General features: G+C 36.6%; 1 protein-coding gene and 1 long non-coding RNA gene across 26 annotated transcripts in view; one reads left to right on the top strand and one right to left on the bottom strand.

The window, feature by feature from the left end:
• LCORL (ligand dependent nuclear receptor corepressor like) overlaps positions 1-25,806 on the top strand; it is a 186,990-nt gene that overhangs the window by 105,922 nt on the left and 55,262 nt on the right. For 24 of the 25 annotated variants that reach the window (XM_032273272.1, XM_032273277.1, XM_032273283.1 and 21 more), the window contains one exon: positions 15,823-16,074. In XM_032273272.1, the coding sequence (XP_032129163.1) occupies positions 15,823-16,074 (252 nt within the window). Of the gene's footprint in view, positions 1-15,822; positions 16,075-25,806 lie in introns of those variants that run through there. The other variant, XM_032273293.1, reaches the window with a different exon arrangement.
• LOC116547409 lies at positions 1,606-21,135 on the bottom strand. The gene is made up of 3 exons (XR_004267052.1): positions 21,123-21,135; positions 13,875-13,876; positions 1,606-1,725 (listed from the first exon to the last, which is right to left on the bottom strand). It is a non-coding gene; the product is annotated as an uncharacterized LOC116547409 (long non-coding RNA).

Raw genomic sequence — 25,806 nt, 5'->3', positions numbered from 1 at the left:
ACACCTCATAGTGGGTCACACTTTAAATCTCACCTTTAGGGGTCTGCCGGGAATTTAATTACAGACCTGGAAGCAAACAGAGATGTTGGGGGTAGGTCCTGAGGTGAATCAGCATTGCCTTGCCTGGCAGCTGCTTGGGAGGCCATCACTATTGCTTCAGGCAGTGTTGGATACATCTCAGACAATGGTAGAAAGGCTGACAGCCGCCACGGTTGGGGAGGGAATGGGTTGGTGATGTTGCCACCACTGGGACTGGGGAGGCTATTTCCTCTGGCAAAAAAAGGCTCATCAGAATTTAGGAGCTGAGTGCCCCCAGCCTCATCAGGGTTCTCCCAGAAGTCCCATTTTTTTTACAGTCAATGCCCTCACTTTAACAGTAAACACCTTGCAAGGCTGTGTATGCACCTTTTGTTGCAGGTTAGCCACTTGCATGATAAGAGCTTGTGTCTGATTTTCCACAATTTCAGCTCTTTCTTGGCAGGAGATAAAACTCTTAATCAGGGCAATCTTAGAAGATTTGAAACTCAGTATGTTCCTCTTGGGCCGAGAGAATCCCTGAGTTCATAGTTTTCTTTCATCACTTTGTCTAGTGAACTTAGGAGCAATCAACCAACTTCATTATATTCCTTGGTTCTTTACACATGGTCAAAGGCATTATGTATAGAGTCACTAAACTCTTTGCCTCTCACAAGCAGTGAATTAGGAGTATCAAATGCATTTATTTGCGTAACTCTTTAAACAGTTCATGCCAAGGACTATCAGTGTTCTCCATACTATTAGAAGTAGAGTCCTTAACATTTTTGGGTCTAATCATATTAAGCAGACAATTCCAGAAACCCCAAAACCAACTGAAAAACTCCATCTTTAAACTTTTGTTTCTCTAGAGCTACTTCAGTACTAAAATCTGTGTTAGTCAGGGTTCTTTAATAGGACAGGACTAACAGGATAGTTGTATATACAAAAGGGAGTTTATTGAAGAGTATTGACTCCCACAGTCACAAGTTGAAGTCCCCCAATAGGCTCTCTGCAAGCTAAGGAACAAGGAAGCCAGTCTGAGTCCCAAAACCTCAAAAGTAGGGAAGCCGACAGTACAGCCTTCACTATGTTGTTGGAGGCCGAAGAGCCCTTGTCCAACCACTGGTCCTAAAGCTGAAGGACTTGGAGTTTGATATTCAAGAACAGGAAGCATCCAGCACGGGGAAGGATGGAGGCCAGAAGACTTACCCAAACTAATTTTTCCACATTCTTCTGCCTGCTTTTATCTTAGCTGAGCTGGCAGCTGATTATATGGTGCCCACCTGGATTGAAGGTGGGTCTACCTCCCCTAGTCCACTGAATCAAATGTTAATCTCCTTTGCAACACGCTGACAGACACACCAAGGAACAATATTTTGCATCCTTCATTCCAATCAAGTTGAGTATTAACCATCACATCTACTGATGAGACGTACTGCTCAGAAAAAAGAATTCCTTTAAAAATATTACAGCTCACTGAAAATGTACTTGATTACCTAAGAGCTCTGATGGAGATACACAAGGATATTAATGTTGTTTTCATGCCCTGAAAACAAGAACATCTATTCTGCAGCCTATGGATTGAGGAGTAATTTATACTTTCAAGTTTTGTTATAAAAGATACATTTTGTAAGGCCATAGCTGCCATGGATAGTGATTCCTCTGGTAGATCTGGACAAGGTAAATTGAAACCCTTCTAGAAATGATTCACTAATTGCCATTAAGAACATTACTGATTCGGCAGGTTGCAGTGGCTCATGCCTGTAATCCCAGCACTTTGGGAAGCTGAGGCAGTCAGAGCACAAGGTCAGGAGATCAGGACCATCCTGGCAACATGGTGAGACCTTGTCTCTACTAAAACACCAAAAAAAAAAAATTAGCCGGTTGTAGTGGCATACACCTGTAGTCTCAGCTACTCGGGAAGCTGAGGCAGGGGAATCACTTGAACCCAGGAGGCGGAGGTTGCCAAATTAAAAAAAAAAGAACATTACTGATTCATGGGAGGAGGTCAGAATGTTAGAATTAACAGAAGTTTGGAAGAAGTTGATTCTAACCCTTATAGATAACTTTGAGGGCTTCAAGAGGAAACAATTGCAGATGTGGTAGAAACAGCAAGAGAACTAAAAAGAGAAGTAGATCCTGAAGATGTGACTGAATTGCTGTAATCTCTTGTTTAAACTTTAACAGATGACAAGTTGCTTTTTATGGATGAGCAGAGAAAGTGCTTTCCTGAGAGGGAATTTACTTTTGGCAAAGATCCTGTGAGCATTGTTGAAATGACAACAAAGGATTTAGAATATATCCTTAGATATATTCTTAGTTGATAAAGGAGTGACAGGGTTTGAGAGGATTAACTCCAATTTTGAAGCAAGTTCTACTTGGGGTAAAATGCCATCAAATAGTATCACATGCTACAGATAAGTGTTTCATGAAAGCAGAATCAATCAGTGGGCAAATTTCATTGTTTTAATTTAAGAAACTGCCACAGCCACCTCACCCTTTAGCAGCCACCACCCTGATCATTCAGCAGGTATCAACATTGAAGCAAGATTCTCCAGCAAAAAGGTTACCACTCGCCGAAGATGGAGATGATTGTCAGAATTTTTTTTAACAGTAAAGTATTCTTAAATTAAGATATTTTGTCAGGAAAAACTCTCTCAATCTGAGCTTTTTTTCCTCTATTTTCATACCACCACAATAGTGTCAGCAATGCAGAGGAAGACTTCTGTGACCAGAGGCCTGGATGGTTTTCCCCACATACCAAGCAGTGGACACCACCTGGGTGCCCTCTAATTCAATTCTGATACTGTATACTTGGTGACAGTGTCACATATCACAGGGTGAGGGCTCAGTCCCCAAGACTGCCCCCACCCATAAATACCAGTTGCAAGTCCAGACCTCTGGAACTTCTGACTGATTGGCTTCAAGTTGGGGTTCCATGAACCCCCTCTTTGGGTTTGATTAATTTGCTGGAGTGGCTCATAGAACTCAAGGAAATACTTAACTGGCTTATTCTAGTTATTACAGATATTACTAGAATAAGTAATATCTAGGAGGGTATTACAGAGGATACCGATCAAGAGAAGCATAGGGCAAGGCATGGGCAATGAGTGTGGAGCTTCCAGGCCCTCCCTGGGTGTACCAGCCTCCAGGGCCCTTCACATGTTCAGTTATCTGGAACCTCCTGAACCCAGCCTTCTTCGATTTTTATGGAAGCTTCTTGACATCAGCATTTCTTCTTCCAGGGTATAGGGCAAGACCATCTCTAAGGAGGGTCTTAAGACCCATAGTTACAAAAGCAGGTGATTAGAGTCCTGTTTTAGGCCAGGTGAAAGGAGGGCAGGAGAGATTCTGTTTCCTGGGCCTGCTCCTGAGACCTGACACACCAAAGACTGTAACAAGGGCTGTTGGAGATACGAGCCAAGAACCATGGATGAGAACCAATATATAGCATTACACCACAGGTATGGGTACTTCTTCAGACATAATGCTATTACACACTTAATAGACTATAGTGTCAACATAACTTTTATAGGCACTGGGAAAACAAAAACTTCTTGTGACTACCTTTATTGGAATACTCACTTTTTTGCAATCATCTGGAACTGAACCTGCAATATTTCTAATATGTGTATTACTAATAGATAGGGTTTTTTATTTAATAGTTTTCATATACTTTCTCTAGTTTTGATATCAGGATAATGACATCATAAATATAGTTGGAAGTGTTTCTTCCATTTTATTAAAGAGCTTTTAAGGATTGGGATTAATTTCTCTTTAAATATCTAGTAGAGGTTACCGTTGAAGCCATCTGTTCTTGGATCCCTCTTGGGGGTGGATTTTTGGTTATGAATTCAGTCCCTTTGCTTTTCACAGGTTTATTCATATTTTCTGTTACTTTTTGAGTCAATTTGGTAGTTTCTGTCCTTCTAGAAATTTGGCCATTTCATCTAGGTTAACTAATTTGTTGACATACTGTTTTTTATTGTATTTTTAAATAATCTTTTGTGTTTCTTTATATTTTTAATTTAATTTTATATATTTATTTTTAATTATATTTTAAGTTCTGATATACATGTGCAGAACATGCAAGTTTGTTACATAGGTATACATGTGCCATGGTGGCTTGCTACACCCATCAACCCATCGTCTACATTAGATATTTCTTCTAATGCTGTCCCTCCCCTAGTCCCCTACCCCCTGACGGGCCCTGGTGTGTGATGTTTCCCTCCCTGTGTCCATGTGTTCATGTGTTCTCATTGTTCGATTCCCATTATGAGTGAGAACATGTGATGTTTGTTTTCTGTTTTTGTGTTAGTTTGCTGAGAATGATGGTTTCCAGCTTCATCTATGCCCCTGAAAAGGACATGAGCTCATCCTTTTTTCATGGCTGCATAGGAATCCGTGGTGTATATGTGCCACATTTTGTTTATCCAGTCTTATCATTGATGGGCACTTATCATTGATGGGCACTATTGTGAACAGTGCATCTGTTTTCTGACTTTTTAATGATCACCATTCTAACTGGCATGAGTTTGTATCTCATTGTGGTTTTGATTTGCATTTCTCCAGTAACCAGTGATAATGAGCTTTTTTTCATGTGTTTGTTGGCACATAAATGTCTTCTTTTAAGAAGTGTCTGTTCATATCCTTCACCCACTTTTTGATGGGGTTGTTTTTTTTTTTTTCTTATAAATTTGTTTAAGTTCTTTGTAGATTCTGGATATTAGCCCTTTGTCAGATGGATGGATTGCAAAAATTTTCTCCCATTCTGTAGGTTGCCTGTTCACTCTGATGATAATTTCTTTTGCTGGGCAGAAGTTCTTTAATTAGATCCCATTTTTCAATATTGGCTTTTGTTGCCATTGGTTCTGGTGTTTTAGTCATGTAGTTTTTGCTCATGCCTATGTCCTGAATGGCATTGCCTAGGTTTTCTTCTAGGGTTTTTATGGTTTTAGGTCTTACATTTAAGTCTTCAATCCATCTTGAGTTGATTTTTGTATAAGATGTAAGGAAGGGGTCCAGATTCATTTTTCTGCATATGGCTAGCCATTTTTTCCAATAGCATTTATTAAATAGAAAATCCTTTTCCCGTTGCTTGTTTTTGTCAGGTTTGTGAAAGATCATATGGTTGTAAATGAGTGGTGTTATTTCTGAGGGGTCTGTTCTCTTCCATTGGTCTATATCTCTGGTACTGTATTGGTACCAGTACCGTGTTGCTTTGGTTACTGTAGCCTTTGTAGTATAGTTTGAAGTCAGGTAGCGTGCTGCCTCCAGCTTTGTTCTTTTTGCTTATGATTGTCTTGGCTATACGGGCTCTTTTTTGGTTCTCTATGGACATTGAAGTAGTTTTTTCCAATTTTGCGAAGAAAGTCAATGGTAGCTTGATAGGGATAGCATTGAATCTATAAATGACTTTGGGCAGCATGGCCATTTTCACAATATTGATTCTTCCTATGCATGAGCATAGAATGTTTTTCCATTTATTTGTGTGCTCTCCTATTTCCTTGAGCAGTGGTTTGTAGTTCTCCTTGAAGGGGTCTTTCACATCCCTTGTAAGTTGTATTCCTAGGTATTTTATTCTCTTTGTGGCAATTGTGAATGGGAGTTCACTCATAATTTGACTCTCTGTCTATTATTGGTGTATAGGAATGCTTGTGATTTTGCACATTGATTTTGTATCCTGAGACTGCTGAAGTTGCTAATCAGCTTAAGGAGATTTTGGGCTGAGACAGTGGGGTTTTCTAAATATACAATCATGTCTCTGCAAACAGAGACAATTTGACTTCCTCTCTTCCTATTCGATATCCTTTCTTTCTTTCTTTCTCTTGCCTGATTTCCCTGGCTAGAACTTCCAATACTATGCTGAATAGGAGTGATGAGAGAGGGCATCCTTGTCTTGGGCTGGTTTTTGAAGGGGGTGTTTCCAGCTTTTGCCCATTCAGTATGATACTGGCTGCGGGTTTGTCATAAATAACTCTTAGTATTTTGAGATACGTTTCATCAGTACCTAGTTTATTGAGAGTTTTTAGCATAAAGGAGTGTTGAATTTTATCAAAGACCTTTTCTGCATCTATTAAGATAATCATGTTGTTTTTGTCATTGATTCTGTTTATGTGATGGATTACATTTACTGATTTGCATATGTTGAACCAGCCTTGCATCCCAGGGATGAAGCCCACTTGATCATGGTGGATAAGCTTTTTGATGTGCTACTGCATTTGGTTTGCCAGTATTTTGTTGAGGATTTTTACACTAATGTTCATCAGGGATATTGGCCTGAGATTTTCTTTTTTTGTTGTGTCTCTGCCAGGTTTTGGTATCAGGATGATGCTGGCCTCCTAAAATGAGTTAGGGAGGAGTCCCTCTTTTTCTGTTGTTTGGTTTCAGAAGGAATGGTGCTAGCTCTTCTTTGTACCTCTGGTATAATTTGGCTGTGAATTCATCTGGTCCTGGGCTTTTTTTGGTTGGTAGGCCATTCATTACTGCCTCAATTTCAGGACATGTTGTCTATTCAGGGATTCGATTTCTTTCTGGTTTAGTCTTCAGAGGGTTTATGTGTCCAGTGATTTATCCATTTCTTCTAGATTTTCTGGTTTATTTACATAGAGGTGTTTACAGTATTCTCTGATGGTAGTTTTTATTTCTCTGGGATCATTCCCTTTATCATTTTTATTGTGTCTGTTTGATTCTTCTTCTCCTTTATTAGTCTGGCTAGCGGTCTGTTGTGTTGATTTTTTCAGAAAACCAGTTCCTGGATTCATTGATTCTTTTTGAAGGGTCTTTCATGTCTCTGACTCCTTCAGTCTGCTCCAATCTTAGTTATTTCTTGTCTCCTGCTAGGTTTTGAATCTGTTTGTTCTTGCTTCTCTAGTTCTTTTAATTGTGATGTTAGGGTATTGATTTTGGATCTTTCCTGCTTTCTCTTGTGGGCATTTAGTGCTATAAATTTTCCTCTAAACACTGCTTTGGCTGTGTCCCAGAGATTCTGGTACATTGTGTCTTTGTTCTTGTTGGTTTCAAAGAGCTTCTCTGTTACTGCCTTAATTTCATTATTTACCCAGTAATTCAGGAGTAGGTTGTTAAATTCCCTTGTAGTAGTGTGGTTTTGAGTGAGTTTCTTAATCCTGAGTTCAGTTCTAAGTTGATTGCACTGTGGTCTGAGAGACTGCTGTTTCTGTTTTTTTGCACTTGCTGAGGAGTGTTTTACTTCCAATTATGTGGTCAATTTTAGAATAAGTGCAACATGGTGCTGAGAAGAATATATATTTTGTTGATTTTGGGTGGAGAATTCTGTAGATATCTATTAGGTCTGCTTGGTCCATAGCTGAGTTCAGGTCCTGAATATCCTTGTTAATTTTCTACCTCGTTGATCTAATATTTACAGTGGGTGTTAAAGTCTCCCACTATTATTGTGTGGGAGTCTAAGTCTCTTTGTAGGTCTCTTAAGAGCTTGCTTTATGCATCTGGGTGCTCCTGTATTGGGTGCATATATATTTAAGATACTTAGCTGTTCTTGTTGCATTGATCCCTTTATCATTATGTAGTGCCGTTCCTTGTCTTTTTTGATCTTTGTTGGTTTCAAATCTGTTTTATCAGAGACTAGGATTGCAACCCCTCGTGTTTTGTTTGTTTTTCTTTTCTTTCCATTTGCTTGGTAAATATTCCTCCATCCCTTTATTTTGAGCCTACGTGTGTCTTTGCACATGAGATGGGTCTCCTAAATACAGCACACCAATGGATCTTTCTCTTTGTCTAGTTTGCCAGTCTGTGTCTTTTAATTGGGGCATTTAACCTGTTTATATTTAAGGTTAATATTGTTATATGTGAATTTATCCTGTCATTATGATGCTAACTGGTTATTTTGCCCATTAGTTGATTTTCTTCATAGTTTGATGGTCTTTATAATATGGTATGTTTTTGCAGTGGATGTTACTGGTTTTTCCTTTCCATGTTTAGTGCTTCCTTCAGGAACTCTTGTGAGGCAGGCCTGGTGGAGACAAAATCTCTCAGCATTTGTGTGTCTGTAAAGGATTTTATTTCTCCTTTGCTTAAGAAGCCTAGTTTAGCTGGATATGAAATTTTGGGTTGAAAATTATTTTCTTTAAGAATGTTGAATAATGGCCCACACTCTATTTTGGCTGGTAGGGTTTCTGCAAAGAGATCTGTGGTTAGTCTGATGGGCTTCCCTTTGTGGGTAACCCAACCTTTCTCTCTGGCTGCGCTTAGCATTTTTTCCTTCATTTCAACCTTGATGAATCTGATGATTATGTGTCTTGGGGTTCTCTGTATTTCCTGAATTTGAATGTTTGCCTGTCTTGCTAAGTTGGGGAAGTTCTCCTGGATAATATCTTGAAGTGTGTTTTCCAACTTGATTCCACTCTCCCCATCACTTTCAAGTACACCAATCAAATGTAGGTTTGGTCTTTTCACATAGTCCCATAGTTCTTAGAGGCCTTGTTTCTTTTTATCATTTTTTCTCTAATTTTGTCTTCATGCTTTATTTCATTAAGTTGATCTTCAGTCTCTGATATCCTTTTTTCCAATTGATCAATTTGGCTATTGATACTTGTGTTTGCTTCACGAAGTTCTTGTGCTGTGTTTTTCAGGTCCATCAGATCATTTATGTTCTTCTCCAAACTAGCTATTCTAGTTAGCAATTCCACTAACATTTTTTCAGGGTTCTTAGCTTCCTTACATTGGGTTAGGATATGCTCCTTTAGCTTGGAGGAGTTTGTTATTACCCCCCTTCTGAAGCCTACTTCTGTCAATTCGTCAAACTCATTCTCTATCTAGTTTTGTTGCCTTGCTGGCAAGGAGTTATGTTCATTTGGAGGAGCAGAGGCATTCTGGTTTTTGGAATTTTCAGCCTTTTTGCACTGTTCTTTCCTCATCTTTATGGATTTACCTACCCTTGGTTTTTGATGTTGATGTGCTTCGGATAGAGTTTCTGTGTGGATGTCTTTTTGATTGATGTTGATGCTGTTCCTTTCTGTTGGTTGGTTTTCCTTGTAACAGTCAGGTCCCTCTGCTGCAGGTTTGCTGGGATTTTCTAGAGGTCCACTCCAGACCCTGTTTGCCTGTATCACCAGTGGAGGCTGCAGAACCACAAAGATTGCTGCCTGTTCCTTTTTTTGGAAGCTTCTTTCCAGAGGAGCACCCACCAGATGCCAGCCGGAGCTCTCCTATATGAGTTGTCTGCTGACCCCTCCTGTGAGGCATCTCCCAGAAAGGAGGCACAGGGGTCAGGGACCCACTTGAGGAGGCAGTCGTCCCTTAGCAGAGCTCAAGTGCCGTGCTGGAAGATCTGCTGCTTTCATCAGAGCCAGTAGGCAGGAGTGTTTAAATCTGCTGAAGCTGCACCCATAGCTGCCCCTTCCGCAAGGTGCTTTGTCCCAGGGAGATGGGAATTTGATCTATAAGTCCCTAACTGAGGCTGTTGCTTTTTTTTTTTTTTTTTTAGAGATGCCCTGCCCAGAGAGGAGAAATCTAGAGAGGCTGTAGTCTGATTACAACAGCTTTGCTGAGCTGCAGTGGGCTCTGCCCAGTTCGAACTTCCTAGCAGCTTAGTTTACACTATGAGAGGGAAACTGCCTACTCAAGCCTCATAAATGGCAAACAGTTCTCCCCCCACCAAGCTTGAGCATCCTGGGTTGACTTCAGACTGCTGTGCTGGCAGTGAGAATTTCAAGCCAATGGATCGTAGCTTGCTGGGCTCTGGGGATGGGATCTGCTGAGCTATACCACTTGGCTTCCTGGCTTCAGCCCCCTTTCAGGAGAGTGAACAGTTCTGTCTCACTGGCGTTCCAGGCACCACTAGCATATGAAAAAAATAAAAATAAAAACTCTTGCAGCTAGCTTGGTATCTGCCCAAATGGCCACCCCGTTTTGTGCTTGAAACCCAGGCCCCTGGTGGCATAGGCACTGGAGGGAATCTCCTGGTCTGTGGGTTGCAAAGCATGGGAAAAGCATATAATCTGGGCCAGAGTGCTCTGTTCCTCATGGCAGTCTCTCAGGGCCTCCCTTGGCTAGGGGAAGGAGTTCCCTGGCCCTTCGTGCTTCCCAGGTGTGACAATGCCACATCTTCTGCTCACCCTTCATGGGCTGCACTCACTACCTAACCAGTCCCAATGAGATGAACCTGGTACCTCACTTGGTAATGCAGAAATCACCAGCCTTCTGCTTTGATCTCGCTGGGAGCTGCAGACTAGAGCTGTTCTTACTGGGCCATCTTGCAAAAGAACCCCTCTTTTGTGTTTCTTTAAGATCATTGGTGATATATCTTCTTTCATTTCTTGTTTTAAAAGATAACTCAGGCCTTCTCTAGTTATTTTCTTGGTCAATTTAGCTAAGGATTTGTTTAGTCCCTTACTTGTGATGATTTTTTTTTCTTGCTGCTTTCAAAATTTATTCTTTGTCTTTGGTTTGATTAGGATGCACCTAAATGTGATCTCTGAGTTTATTCTGCTTGGCATTTGTTGAGCTGCTTAGATGTGCAAATAAATGTTTTCTTCAAATTGGGGGCATTTTCCTTTTTTTCAAATATTATTTCTGCTTTTCTCTCTTCTCTTCTTCTGGGAATACCATTTGCAAATCTTGATACATTTAATTGGTGTCCCACAGGTCTCTGAGGCTCTGTTCACCTACCTACTTACCTACCTTCCCCTTTATTCAGTCTTTGTCCTTAGACTGAATAATCTCAGTCGACCTATCTTCAAGTTGATTGGTTCTTTCTTCTGCCAGCTCAAATCTACCAGTGTGTTTAGTGAATTTTTAATTTTAATTTGTGTACTTTCAAACTTTACAATTGCTGTATGGTTCTTTGTTATAACTTCTGTTTATTTATATAATTGCCTATTTGGTGAAATAGTCTCCTCATGCTTTAGTTGTTTATACACAGTGTTCTTTCATTCTTGAACATCCTCTAAATATCTGATTTAAAGTTTTTTGTCTGCTAAGTCCAATATCTGGGCTTTCTCAGAGATGTCATCTGTTGACTTTCTCCCCCATGTGTGGTACATTTTTATTGCTTTGCATGTTCTATAATGTTTTGTTTAAAAACTAAATCTTTAAAATAATACAGTATGACAACTGGAAATCAGATTATGTTCCACCTTAAGGTGTTTTTTTTTTTGTTTTTTTTGTTTTGTTTTTTTTTTTTTGCTGTGTCATTATGGTTATTCTTTGTTTAGTGACTTTTCTAAACTAATTCTGTTAAGTTAGTATTCTTTGTATTCTGTGCCCATTGAGATCTTCACCTAGTTAGCTTAGTGGTCAGCTAATGATTGAACAGAGGTTTCCTTATATATCTAGAATCATAAGACTCTCAGTGTTTGCCACGAGGGCTCTGTATGTCTTGAGGAGGAAGGATGAGAATAGTGCATTTGTTTGTTGGTTCGTTTTACCTTGCAGCTTCAGCTCAAAAGAAGAATAGTACAGTTTAAAATGCCATGATAGCTTGATTTTCTTGAATAGACATTCCTTAATGGCTGTAAGCCTATGGTTAATTCCCAGAGTTCTTTTGTTTAATGAAGTTACATTTCCCCCCTCCCACCCTGCAAAACAGCCATAACAACTCACAAGAGACCCACAACATTAAGTGTCATATCTGGAAGAAAATAAGTCACCTTTATGAAGTATATTTTTCTAGCTGTTTTCCTGATTTAATCTTTGCTTAACAATCAGTTCTTTATTTTGGCATTATTTGCATTCTATATAGACTGAGAATTTTCAAAACAATTAATACCTGCTGTCTCTTTGTTTAACGGTCTGGATTAAGCTGCTCTTGCATCGCTATAAAGAAATATCTCGGCCCAGAGTGATGGCTCATGCCTATAATCCCAGCACTCTGGGAGGCCGAGGTACGTGGACCACTTGAGGTCAGGAGTTCAAGATTAGCCTGGCCAACATGGCAAAACCCTATCTCTACTAAAAATACAAAGCTTAGCTGGGCATGGTGGCAGGTACCTGTAATTCCAGCTACTCAGGAGGCTGAGGCAGGAGAATCACTAGAACCTGGGAGGCGAAGTTTGCAGTGAACCACGATCGCACCATTGCACTCTGTTGCCCATTGCACTCCAGCCTGGGCAACAGAGCAAGACTCTGTCTCAAAAAAAAAAAAAGAAAGAAAGAAAAGGGAAAAAAAAGACAAATATCTCAGCCTGGCCAGTATGGTAAAACCTCATCTCTACCAAAAATTCAGAAATAAGCTGAGTGCAGTGGCGCACACCTACAATCCCAGCTATTCAGGAGGCTGAAGCAGGAAAATTGTTTGAACCTGGGAGGCAGAGGTTGCAGTGGCCTGAGATCGTACCATTGCACCCCGGCCTGAGTGACAGAGCAACACTCCATCTCAAAAAGAAAAAGAAAAAAAGAAATACCTGAGGCATGTTGGCTCATGCCTATAAGCCCAGCACTTTGGGAGGCTGAGACAAGCAGAGCACTTGAGGCCAGGAGTTTCAGACTGGCCTTGCCAAAATGACAAAAGCCAACTACTACTAAAAATACAAAACTTAGCTGAGCGTGGTGTCACAAGCCTGTAATCCCAGCTATTCAGGAGGCTGAAACATGAGAATTACTTGAGCCCAGGAGGTGGAGGTTGTAGTGAGCCAAGATCATACCATTGCACTCCAGCCTGGGTGACAGAGAGAGACCCCCCAAAAAATAGGTTTAATTAGCTCATGCTCTTGCAGTCTGTGCAAGCATGACACCAGTATCTGCTCAGCTCTGGTAAGGTCTTCAGGAAGCTTACAATCGTGGCAGAAGGCAAAGCAGAAGCCGACATATCACATGACAAGAGAGTAAGAGAAAGGAGGTCCCAGACTTTTAAACATTACAATCGTGGTGGAAGGCAAAGCACTAGCTGGCATATCACATGGCAAGACAGAAAGAAAAAGGTGGTTCCAGACTTTTAAACAACTAGATCTCACATGAACTGAGGGAAAACTCACTTATCACTGAGGGGATAGTGCTAAATCATTCATGAGGTATCTACCCGCATTGTTACTAAAGCACCGGGAATTTGATGTAGGTCTTGCTGCTTGCTTCACAGAAAGCCAATCACTGAAACAACAAGTATTGCCAAGGAAGAAGGCTTTAATTGGGAGCTGCAGCCAAGGCGATGGGGCGCTCAGTCTCAAATCCATCTGCCTGACTAAAACTAGAAGTTGATATAACAGGGGAGAAACATAGCAGTGTGTAAGAAAACAAGAATTAGGGAAGGGGCAAGGAGGCAATCATGGTGAATGAGGGATCCATGATGTGGGGCCATCATCTGGTGGGTTTCAGTTCTTTGATATTTTCTTTGAGAGGCCTGAAGGTCCTTTTCTGAGGAAGGAACTCAGATAAAACAAGTTGTAAGCCTTTTAAGACCAGAAGGGGCAATTTCTGTGTTTATCAAAAAGAACAGTCTATGGGGGTAGTTGGGTTGGTTTGACCATGATCCAATCACATCCTGTCAGACCCCACCTTCAATATTCAGAAACACATTCCAACATGATATTTAGAGGGGACAAACATCTAAACCATATCACAGTTCTTCCTTTAGTTTATCTCTTCCTTTTTGCACTTTACTATAATTAGCAAGAAGAAACCAGGGGCCACCTTCCACTCTTTGCTTAGCTATTTCCCTAGATAGATCACCCAATTCATTGGGCACATTTTCTACTTCCCAAGTTACTGAAGACGACAGTGTTGTGAAACTTTCTGCCATAACATAATTCCAATAATATTTACCTCATTTTTCTAGTTCTTCTGCAGCCTTCTTAAAGGCTGTGAATATTTTATTAACAGTTTATTTAAGTTACTTCAGCCTTTCATTAATACTATTCCCAAAGCCCATGTCCTGTTTTGAAAGTAACGCCTACATTTTCAGTTTTTATTACAGCAGCATCCCACTAATATGTACCAAAATCTTTATTATTTGCTACTCTATAACAAATTACTTCCAAAATTCAGCAGTTTCAAGTAACAGACATTTATTATTTCACATTTTCTCTGGGGTCAGGAATCTGAGAGTTGCTCAGCTGGTTGGTTTTGGCTCACTTTTTCACAAGGCTGCAATCAAGAAGTGATCTGGGTTGTGGTCATACGAGATTTGATTGCTGTAGAACATCTTGCAAGTTCACACATTTGGCTGCTTGCAGAAGGCTTCCATCTTTCTTCATGTGAGCCACCTCATGGGACTGCTCACAGTTACGGCTTTCTCTAGAATGAGTGATGACAGAGAGAGAGATGAAGGGACACACAAGTGAAAGGGAGAAGGAGATAGAAAAGGAGAGAGAGGGAAGGGGAGAGAGGGGAACAAAAGAGATGAAGGGGGACAAAAGAGAAAACAACAACCAAGAGCATCAGTGTTCATCAGTGTCCAGTATAAAACCTTCATTCATTTATAACATAATCTCCAAAGTGACAGATACTTTCACAATACACTATTGGTCACACAGACCACCCATGATACAACATGGAGGATGAAGGGGTATTGCACAGCAATGTGTTTTATCAAGAGGCAGTAATTATTGAGGACCATCTTGAAGCAGCTGCCACATAGGGCTTTGTAAATTAGTTAACTTTGGAAAATGAAGAATTAAGGGAAAAAATAAGCGTTTCTTTCTAATAGGGGGCAGTAAACCCCATTTCCAGATGGCAGCATTCTTCTGGGCAAATATTTACTACTAGCTTGATCCTTGTAAAAAGTTGATTTTACAATTCCTGACCTACATCTAAATCTTAAGTTACTTACTTTTTTGTAGTTATGACAACTTGTGCAAGTGATTTAGGAGGCTCACTAACCAATCAACAGCTGAGAAGCATTCTCTCTGTCTGTCTGTCTTTCTCCCTCTCTTTTGCCAAGTTTTTTGGTCTCACACATGGACTTATTCCCCAATATAATATAAAGAGACAAAAAGTGAATGGGTGAATAAAACAGAGTAGCACTATCTATTGTGCTTTAAACTTTGCTCTAAATTCAATTCTAAGGTAGAGCCCTAGTAACATGATATGGATCTAATTATGTCTGTCCTTTATGGCAGTTGTACTTGATCAAAATGTTTTGGGTAAAACTCTCAATGATATTCTCATTGTACAGAATTATGTTAGGATATCCATGCTGAAATATTTAGGAGTAAATTGTGATTATTCTGTAATTTCGATGGTTCTACAAATAAAAATAAACTAAAAAGACAGCAAATTTGGCAGACCAGTAACATTTCTTGAATATTAGTGGAAACTGTATCATCGTACTGTTTTTTCATTTTCTCTTTATGATCAAAATTTTTCTATATAAAAAATCAAGGAAATAAAAAATCCTTGATGATGACATTCAGGATATATATGCAATGCACATTTTATAGAATTGAAGAATTTAATGGATATAGAATTATAAGAATTTATAATGTTTTCCTAGTTAATGCGTGCAGTTTGTATATTAGGATAAAAATTGGTTATTCATACAATTTATGTTCACATACTGTTTTAATATCTTAATAAAATACATCTGAATGAATATTAGAACTCTTGAGAATAAATTGTTCAGCTTCTATGTATAATTCTTTATCTGTATTTTAGTTTGGGACCAGAGAATATTTAATCATATGAAATAATTAAATATGCTACATTTTGATTGATATATTATTATAAAACTAATTAAATCTACAAAGCTTCTGTTGCTAATTCCCAGAAAACAGTGGAAGTTATGGACTGATGCTAAAAGACTTCTGAAATCATTAATTTGTAATAAAAATAAATTTAAATGTTGGTAAAATTGCATTTCTCTTTTTAAAATAATTATTATATTTATTTCTTCCCTAGATCTTCCTCAGAACTGTGATCCTAACATTCCCCTAGTTGCTCAGGAATTAATGAAAAAGATGATACGTCAATTTGCGATTGAGTACATTTCAAAAAGTGGTAAAACTCAAGAGAATAGAAATGGTTCAATTGGACCAAGTGTAGTATGTAAAAGTATCCAAATGAATCAAGCAGAAAACTCCCTTCAGGAAGAGCAGGAAGGCCCCTTAGACCTCACTGTGAATCGAATGCAAGAACAAAATACTCAGCAAGGTAAGATTTTTGTGTGCATGTAATATATAATTTTATGTTGTATATCCTTAAATGCATATTTGCAACTTTTTATATTCATAAGAAAATTTATTTTGGATGTAATGACTTTTAATTTGTTCATGTAATATGGACTAGAAAGAATACAAATTTACAGCTTTTGTATTTGCATCTTTGTTCATGAAAGAGGAAATTTTAGTTGATTTCAACTCCTTTTGCAATAAAGTTTATGATGAACAAATCCTAATAAACAGCTTAAAAATAAAGGATATAAATAAAGAGATGTTTATAAGAAATAACGGTTTTTTGAGTGGACAGCTGAAAACATTAATTAAGCACCTGCTTGTTTAGTTTTTTTTTGTACTTAGGTGAGGAAAAATGTAGATGATTTATCTTCCAGTTTATGATGTAACTGGGAACAGAGGAAATGGAATATGTGTGACAAATATAATGTTATCATGTAACTAACTGTATGGAGACATAAGTCATAAGGAGCCTGCACAACGAAGACCATGTTGGACTTTAATTAAAAGAGAACCATAACTTCACAGAGGAATGGCAAGAAGAGGCTTTTAAGTGTATGTGAGGACTTAAGTGTTTATCCGAGCAGAGGACAATTGAGGTAGCTTTTGTTAATATAGGTTAGGAATCGTATTGTCAGTTTTTGAAGCCATAAGAAAAAAGCATTAAATTTAATACCAGAAAGCAATGATGTTAGTTTGGGTCTCTTAAGAAGAATATACTAGTTAGTGTTTGAAGAGAGAGTTGTTTCAGTGTGTAAATCAGATTAAAATTTAGAGAGGCTGAAATATGGGAATAATTTTTCCTTTTTCATTCCCTAATACTAGGTTGCAAGCTTTTATGTGACAATTTCTGACAAATTTTAAGATAATAGGTTAGAAGACAGAGAAAGAAATGTCAGATAACTATGATATCACATGGGTGTCCAACATTTTGGCTTCCCTGGGCTGCATTGGAAGAGGAATAATTGTGTTGGGCCACACATAAAATAAACTAACGATAGCTGCTGAGCTTTAAAAAGCAGGGACTGGTGGTGGTGGTGGGTGGTGGTTCCCTGTGCAATTTTTATGGTATCTGCCACCACAGATAAGCAAAAAAAAAAAAAAAAATTCTCACGTCAAAGGGTTGGACACCCCTGAAGCCTTAAGGAAAAAAAATATCAGTACATAGAATTTTGGAAATCAGAAAACAGAGGATTTTTAGAATTTTTTTTATTTGCTTTTCCATGCCTTATATTCCCTTGTGTCTCCTCTCATTTTGGGGATTTCTGAAGAGACTAGAACATAGGCTTTGGTATGTGACAGGCTTGTGGTTGAAATCCCAGCTCTGTTACTTAAGTTACAGAGTAGGTAACTTAAGTAATAGGTAACGTTACTTATCAGACCTTTAATTTCTTCCTTTGTAATTTGGCCATAATAATAATGGACCCATTGGAGCAATGTGAGAATTAAATATTTAGTAACAAACTCTTGAAAGATACTCAAATACTAGTCTCACCATACTCTCTCCCTCCTATTCCTTACCACCAGAGAAGAAGCCTTAGAAGTAATGTGATAGTGATCTATAAATATTTGTATGGCTGTTACCCTAACATAGGACTGAATTTTCTGTGAATGGTCCAATGAGTAGAATTAGGATGACTGACTAGCTAGAGGTTAGAGAGAAACAGATTTTAAAAGTAAATTTCCGGTTTTTATATTTTGATTCTATGAAGTTAAGTGGCGAGACAGATCTAAGTATATATAGAAAACAAGTCATGTAATTATTTAAATTATTATAATAGTCTAAGTAAAGTGCAAAAATATGTGAAAATCCTGAGGGTGGAAAGACTAGTGATAGTGGATATAAATCTGTAAGTAGTCTTCTTGATAATTTTAATTTTTGGATGACTTTTTGTCATGTGATTCTAGTCTTACTTGAGGGTAGAAATTATTTAGTTTAATGTGATTTAAGATATAGAGGGCAAGGGGAAGAATGATGACAGATGAAGCTAAAGAAGTAAGTAGGGATGAAATTTCGATTTTTCTTGGAGTCGTAGAAAGCTACTAGACTGAGAGTAACAAGATCATATTTTCTTTTATGAAACCATTCTGCCATGGTATGGATTGGCAGTTTCTTAAAATTTGCCTGCTTGCACACCAAACAAGGAAAATTTGAGCACATACCCTTGGATGCATTTGGGTGTGCATATGTATGTGTGTGTATGTACCTACCAACACACTATATGTACTAATCTTTCTATAAATATTTTAGGATTTAAATTAAAATGTTATAAACAATTTTTATAAATGCCTTGCTAATCATGATGACTTCACTGCCAATATCTTAACTGAATAATAATATACTTTAGAAGAGATTCATTAGCAATGATAGAAAGTATAAACCCATATTTCAAATAGCTTCCTTATGAATTTAATCCTTTTTGGCCAGATTTCACTGTTTTTACCTCATGGTATAGTCAGTAAAGAGCTTATACTAGTGGTAGCAGTGTCAGCTATGCTCTTTTTAATGTTGTTATTTGCTAGTGCTTGCATTTTTAATATTTTTCTCACTATAATTTTTAACAATACTCATTTAAGCCAGTTATTTATTTGATGAGTTACTTTATTCAAATTAGATGATAATCCATAAATCCAATAGATAATATGTCCATAAATTATGTAGATAAATTTATGGATAGTACAACCCATAACTTTATGAAATTCTCCATGCCAAATGGTTTTATAGGTAACTTTATATACTCTTAAAGCAACAGATAATCCCTATTTTGAGCTTTCCTTTTTTTCTACTCTGTTTTGAATAGTAGAAAAAAAAAGAAATGTTGATATTATCTTGATACCCAAACCAGACAAAGGTAGCAAAAGAAAGAAATATTGCAACTTACAAACCAAGGAGCAGAAATCCTTAATAAATATCAGCAAGTTGAGTACAGTGATGTATAAGAACATAATAATGATTAAGGTGGCATGAATGATTAAGCATTTGAAAAATTTTCTTAATTAAAAAAACTATATCATCCTAATAGATACAGAAAAAGTTATTCCACAAGAGCTGACATATTTATGATAAAAAGGGCTTATCAAACAAAGAATAATAGATGGGTGCTTCCACTACCAAAAACATTATAACATAAAGATTTAAAATAAAAGATAACACAAAAAATGCACACCATCATCAGTTTTAAACATTTGATGAGTGATCCTCACTCAGCTACCCAATTAGAAAATCTAGTTTTAAAAAGATTATAATTGCAATAGCTGCAACAACAGGAAAAACAGTAAAATGCCTAAGAATGAAACAGATAAACTATATCAGGTCTTATGGAGAATATTATAAAAATACATTGAAGGAAGTTAAAGATGACCAGCAAAATGAGTAATTATACTTTAAATGAATGTGAGACTGAAAGATGATAGCAGTTTACCCTTAATGTGCTTACAAATTCAATGTCATTCCAGGCAGAATTCTGACAGGATTTATTGTTAAATGTGGCTTGCTGTTCCTAAAATTTACAAGCAAGACTTAAAGAGCCAAGAATAATCAAGATGGTAAATATAGTCTTGCTAAATGTAGCAACATTTATTAAGTGCAGTAATTAAACCAGGGTGCTATTGCCCAGGATAAAAATAAGTAGGACAGATCAGTAAGCCCAGAAGCTCCCAAACAGTAGTGGAATCTTCGTATAAGATAGAAATGTCATGATAAATCACTGAGAAGAACACCATATTCATAAATAGTTCCAGGGCAATTGATTACCCAAAAGGGGGATAAGTGGTGGATCTCTACCTCATACCACTCTAAAAAATAGTTGAGTTTAAAGGCTAAATGTGAAAAGCAAACTAAAAGAGAGGAAATTAGAGGATAATATCTTAACTCAAAATAGGGAAGAAGTTCTTAAAATGCAAGAATCACAGTCCATAAACAATTTTGTATATTTGACTATATTTAAATCTAAAACTCAAGTATAGAAGTCATTGAAGAAAGTGAAATGTCAAGCCTCATCTATAACTGATGTATCTAGCAAGCATTCCACTAACAAAACTACAACCAGTGAGACAGACAACTAATGAGAAAAATAGGCAAAAACAAGTATCAGAAGAAGGTATTGGAGTAGCTGAATAAGCAAAGAAAAAGATACTTAAAAGAATATTTTGTCCAGCTTCCTTCCCTATATGGGATTCTTTTATTCTGTAAGAGATGGTAATTCAGCCTCTAACTAAGTATTTACATAAAATCTTTGGCAACTCTAATAGTGAACCTCATAGCTATGAAGAATATACTCATTGTTTTATATTTTTTCATCTGCAACAGCATTTTACTTTACTGTACATACTTGTAAAAATTATTACATCTCTAAGACTTTACTTTTCCATGATAACCTTTAGGGTTTTCTTCTGTTTTGCTTTGTTTTTTCTTTGTGCACCAATATAAGAAACTCTAGTCCTTCGACATAGTAATGCTGTAGATATTTGTTGAAACTATTATGTTTCTTCAAATGTCTGTTTTCCATGCAAATCTTTTCAGCGTTCTTAATTGTTCTTCATACGTCAGTTTCCATCTTCCTAATTGTTACTGCCTTTTTCTTTCACAACTCTATACTGACTTAAAATATGGTTACCCTGAGGAAAACATGGCAATTTTCATCTCCATTGTACTATTCTATCCAGGCATTTCAAATATTAGAGGATATTTCTTTGTACATTTTAAATTCTTCGGATTTGTATAAATACTCTGAGCTTCAGAAACTGGTAGGAAGGTAAAGCATGTATTGCCCATACCCAGGATTCTTTTTTGTCCTAGTACATTGAGTTAAGAAACAGGTATAAATAACATTAGTGTGCCAGGTATATATTTTTGAAATATCAGATTTAATCTGGGGCCAGAGTAAAAACTTCTCACAAATTCCAGTGTACAAGAAGAAATTTGCAACTTGACCTTTATCATTACTGTAACAACTGTGAAGACTAGGCCAATCCAATACAGAACAAGAATGGATGTGGGCAGAGATGGAACAGCAGTACTTCATTGACTTTGTTGATGCAGTTTTCTACCGTAAGATCCAATGAGTTTTCTGGTAGAGCTTTCATTATAGTAAACTTCTATATATATATATATTATGGTAAAATGCATTGTAATTGTTTGCATGTTTATCTCTCCATTGTAATCTACCTTTGGGAGAAGGAAACTTGTCTTTTATCACTTTTATGTCTCCAGTGCTTGATATGGTCTATGGTATATCAGATTTATTTAGTAAATTAAAAATATTCATCATACTCAAATTTCACTGATAACTAAAATGAGAATTGTGATTTGACCATTGCATTTATGATGTTTTCACAATGAAATTTTTTATTTTAAACATTTTGGTTGGAAAATATTCTGCACTGTACTTTTTAATGCTTTTCAAAACTCGATGTGGAACATTGCGTCATAATAATGGACATTAACTATTGCACCACCATGTAATGATTTTGAAATTTTTAGGATGATTTTCTCTTAATTAGCAAGAGATAAGTAAGATTTTTTTTTAATTACTTCAAAATGTTATCAGTAGGGTAAACTTTAGAACCTACAACTTCTAGTCTAAATTTCTTTTTAACAAATTATGTATAGGGCTAATACTAAGTTGGCTTCCAGTGACTATTTGAGAGACTATATGAATAAAATATATGAATTTTAGCATCATATTTAGTTGTTACTAAGTATTCTTTGTTGCGGCTGCCACCGCCACTCTTCTGCTTTCTTGGCTGTGATTAAGGTAGGTGTTACTATGTGTAAGACAGCCATGTATAGTTTTGTGATGTTATGTAGGCTTAAATGTGTGGTTTATAAATTAAGTTTTATAATTCTGTTTGGAAATCACTAAACAATTTTTAAAGTTCAGTTTAAAAAATTTTCTATGTTCACTAATGAAGTTGTCTATCTTGTTTTTCTATGCTGAGCTTTTGTTTTCTGTGGCTAAAAACATGTGGAAAAAAATGTTATATTCCATGCTTGGGAAGATGCCATGTTTTAGTCGACCTAAAAAATAAAACATATGTCTAGGTGGTCCTGTGTCCCTTATCTAACCTTCTCTGACTGCAGGGATAGAAGAAACAGGTGATATTTTAAAATTCCAGATCTAGGCCTACACTCTCATGCTGAAAACCCTTTAATGGGTTCATATTGCCCTTTAGATAACGTCTAAAATCCTAAACTCCAGGAACCAGCCCCTGCCCATGTATCCAGCTGCATCTTGTGTCTCTCTTTCTTTAGTCTTCATACTGGCTTTTTCTCATTTTCTTGAATATGTCATACACTCTCAGAACCTCAGAACGCCAACAATAAAGCTACCTTCTACACCCAATCAGTTTTTTTGTAAATACATACTATCTTTTTTCCAGGTCTCCTTTTAAACATTACTTTCTTAGGTAAACTTGCTCCATACCTTCTAAATTGGATGTACGCAGACACACATGTTGATATTCTTGCTCGTATTTAGTTTGGGATTCTTACTGTATTTTCATATAATATCATGTATTGTTTTGTGGCATTTGTTGCCCTTGCAATTATTTGTTTCAACCATCTTATTATCTGCTGTCTGTTTGTGTTGTTTTGCTTTTTTCCTCCTTATTTTCTTTTGGATTGAATTTCCTCACTTTTCCTTCTCTGCCTATTTTGAAGTTATGTACTCTACTACTATTCTGTTTGTAGTTACCCTCGAAGGTTTTAAAGGTATAGTTAATAGAAATTTAGAGTCACCTGCTTTGACACTTATAGCCATCTTCAATGCTGATTCCCTTCTGGTGATTCCACAACAACCATTTGTTTTATATCATCAATTTTTGTTGAGTATTACATACCTGATTGTCATCTCCTTTGCGCATCATTCCTTCATATATTTCACGTGTTCTTCTGGGATCGGGCATTCCTTAATTAAAGGTTTATTGGTAGTAAACTCTCGGGGTTTTGTTTTTGGTTTTTTATTTCTTTTTCTTTTTCACTTTTGTTCTTAAAAGATCTTTTGTCTAGGCACATAACTGTCTTGTTGCTATGATTGTGTGACTGCCAGCTAATAGTCTTTTCCTCATAGGTAACTTTACACACTCTACTTTTGGGTGCTCTCTCATTCTTCTCTGTTTTGTTTGTGGCATTCTGCATGCAGGTGTCTTAGATATGTTTGGAAGCAGGTTTCTTTTTCTCATATAAACCACAGAATATATTTAATTCAAATTAAACATGAAACTAGAATGATGTTCTGTCCTTATCAAGTAGCAATTATATTGTTTTTTTAAAAAGGTACATTTTTATCTGCATTCTGACAATCCAGCAAGGTGGCACAGGTCACATCCAGTTTGATGAGGTGACAGGGAAGCAGATTTCTTTATTCTACTTAGGAGTTACATGGTTTCTAAAACTAAGGACAGATCTCTCATCAATTGTGGACATTTTCCAGCCATTATCTGTTCAAATATATTTTTACTCACTTTATTTCCTGTCAAAATCCATTGAAACATATTTTTGATCTTCTTATTTTATCCTCCCTATCTCTTATCTTCCTTTTCATATTTCCATCTTTTTGTTTCTATATAATATCATGATTAGTTTATTCAGAAATATTTCCCAATTTACTAATTGTCTTTCAAGCTCTTTTAATCACGATTTAACCTGCGTCCTGAGTTTCTAATTTGTCATTATAATTTCCATTTCCAGAAGTTAGTTGTTACTTTTTCCAAATATGCTTATCAGCATGCTCATAATTTTACAAAAGAGTCACTAAGCAAGTTATCAAAAGTGACTGGGAGGGTTATTTTATATAAGATGGTTCAGGAAGACCTTCATGAAGAAGTGAGTTTGAGCTGAGATATGAATAATGAGAGGAAGTCTTTCATGAAGATTTGAGGTTGGGGCATTTAAGTCAGAAGAAATACCAAATATAAATACAAAATATCAAAACTCAGGGCAGGCATATGTCAGATATGTTTGAGGAACTGTATGAAGATTGTCTCAGTCAGGTGAAAACCAAAAGATTGTTCAAAGCTTTTTTAATAAAGTGAGATTATAGAATGTCAATAAATATAATTGTTACAATATATATATAAGCTGGATTTTTCTTTTTTCTGTTTTGTAAAGAATGTCATTTTAAAAAATCATGCACTTTAAATTCAGAAGTTTCATAAGTGTTACCGTCTGAAATGTCACTTGACTAACTTAATTAGGTATATGAAGCAAAAATAAAAAGAAAAAAGAAATTAGTGTTCTCTGTTGCTGTTCAATTTTTTACAAAACTTTGTTGTATAGGTTAAGCATTCCTTATCTAAAATCCTTGGGACCAGAAATGTTTCAGATTTTGATCTTATTTTAGAATATTTGCATACACATAATGAGATATCTTATGGATGGGGCCCAAGTCTAAACCTAAAATTCATTTGTTTCATATATACCTTATACAAACAGCCTGAAGGTAATTTTATATTATATTTTAAGTAATTTGGTGCATGCAACAGTTTGTGTTAACTACTCATATAATATAAAGTTGATAACCAACCCCGTGGGTTTCTAAGTGTCAATTCATTGTTTTATTTTCTTTTCCCTTGTAATTTCTCCAGGTATTCTCTTCCCAAAGAGATAACTTTCATATCTACCTTATAACCTTGAATTTATCAGTAGTCAAAATTGGGTTCTTATGCCCAGTTTGACTAAAGCTGATATTCTGTATTTAATCTTCCTCTTAGTTTTCTGTTAAATTAAGGACAAAACTTGTATTTTTTTTAATGACTTATTAGGTTCTGCCAGGATTTTGTCCTTGCCTACCTCTCTGGACTTGTTCTTTTCCATCTCTTCCTGGCATAGATTCAAGTCACACTGTCTACTTCTGACACTTGCCAAGCTCACTCTTCAGGACCTTCATCATTGCTGATCCCTTTGCCTGGGTTACTCTACCTTCAGATATTCTTGTTTCTTTTGGCTTGCCCCTGTTCATCATTTCTATCTTAGCTAGAGTATCACCTTAACAATAAGAAAATGATAAATTCTAATATATAAACAAAAGAAACTTCTGCATGACACAGAAGAAAGCACTATTAGAAAAATCAAAAGTCAGTGGTAGTCTATGAAAAATTTATACCTTATAAGATTAAAAAAACTAATGATTCTAATCTCTTAAGGGTTTCAAAAAATTGAAATGTAAAAGATCAACAACCTGATAGAAAAAATGAACATAATTATACTGTCAGTTCATAGAAGAAATTTTAAAAGTCCTTAAACATAGGAAAATACTATCAGCCATACTTGTGTGATTCACACCTGTCACACTGATAAGAAGTCAAGTTTAGCTATATACACTGTTTGTCAAAGCTGTTAAGTAACAGACATTTTCATGCATTACTGGAAATACAAACTGGTACAGTCCTTAGGAAGAATTGACAGTATCTGTTACATTTTATAAACATTTGTCCTTTGACCTAGCAGTCTCATTTCAGGGAATCAAGCCTTTAATTACACCTGCACAAATACGGAATGATATGCATTCAGGGTTATTCACTGTGACATTATTTGAATAGCAGGACATTGGAAAATAATCAAAATATCTATCAATAATGTCTTGGTTAGTTAAATTATTTATATTCACAAAATGGAAGACAAACATCGAAAAAAAAGGTGGGGATGAGAATGATCTCTTGATAGTGAATTTCCAGGTTTGCTTGTTAGGTAATAAGAAACAAGGTACAGAAA

The sequence above is a fragment of the Sapajus apella genome, unplaced genomic scaffold (genome assembly GCF_009761245.1).
Source record: "Sapajus apella isolate SASKATOON/1434 unplaced genomic scaffold, GSC_monkey_1.0 scaffold5, whole genome shotgun sequence".
Taxonomy (NCBI): Eukaryota; Metazoa; Chordata; class Mammalia; order Primates; family Cebidae; genus Sapajus; species Sapajus apella.
This window is presented reverse-complemented; position numbering and strand designations above follow the sequence as displayed.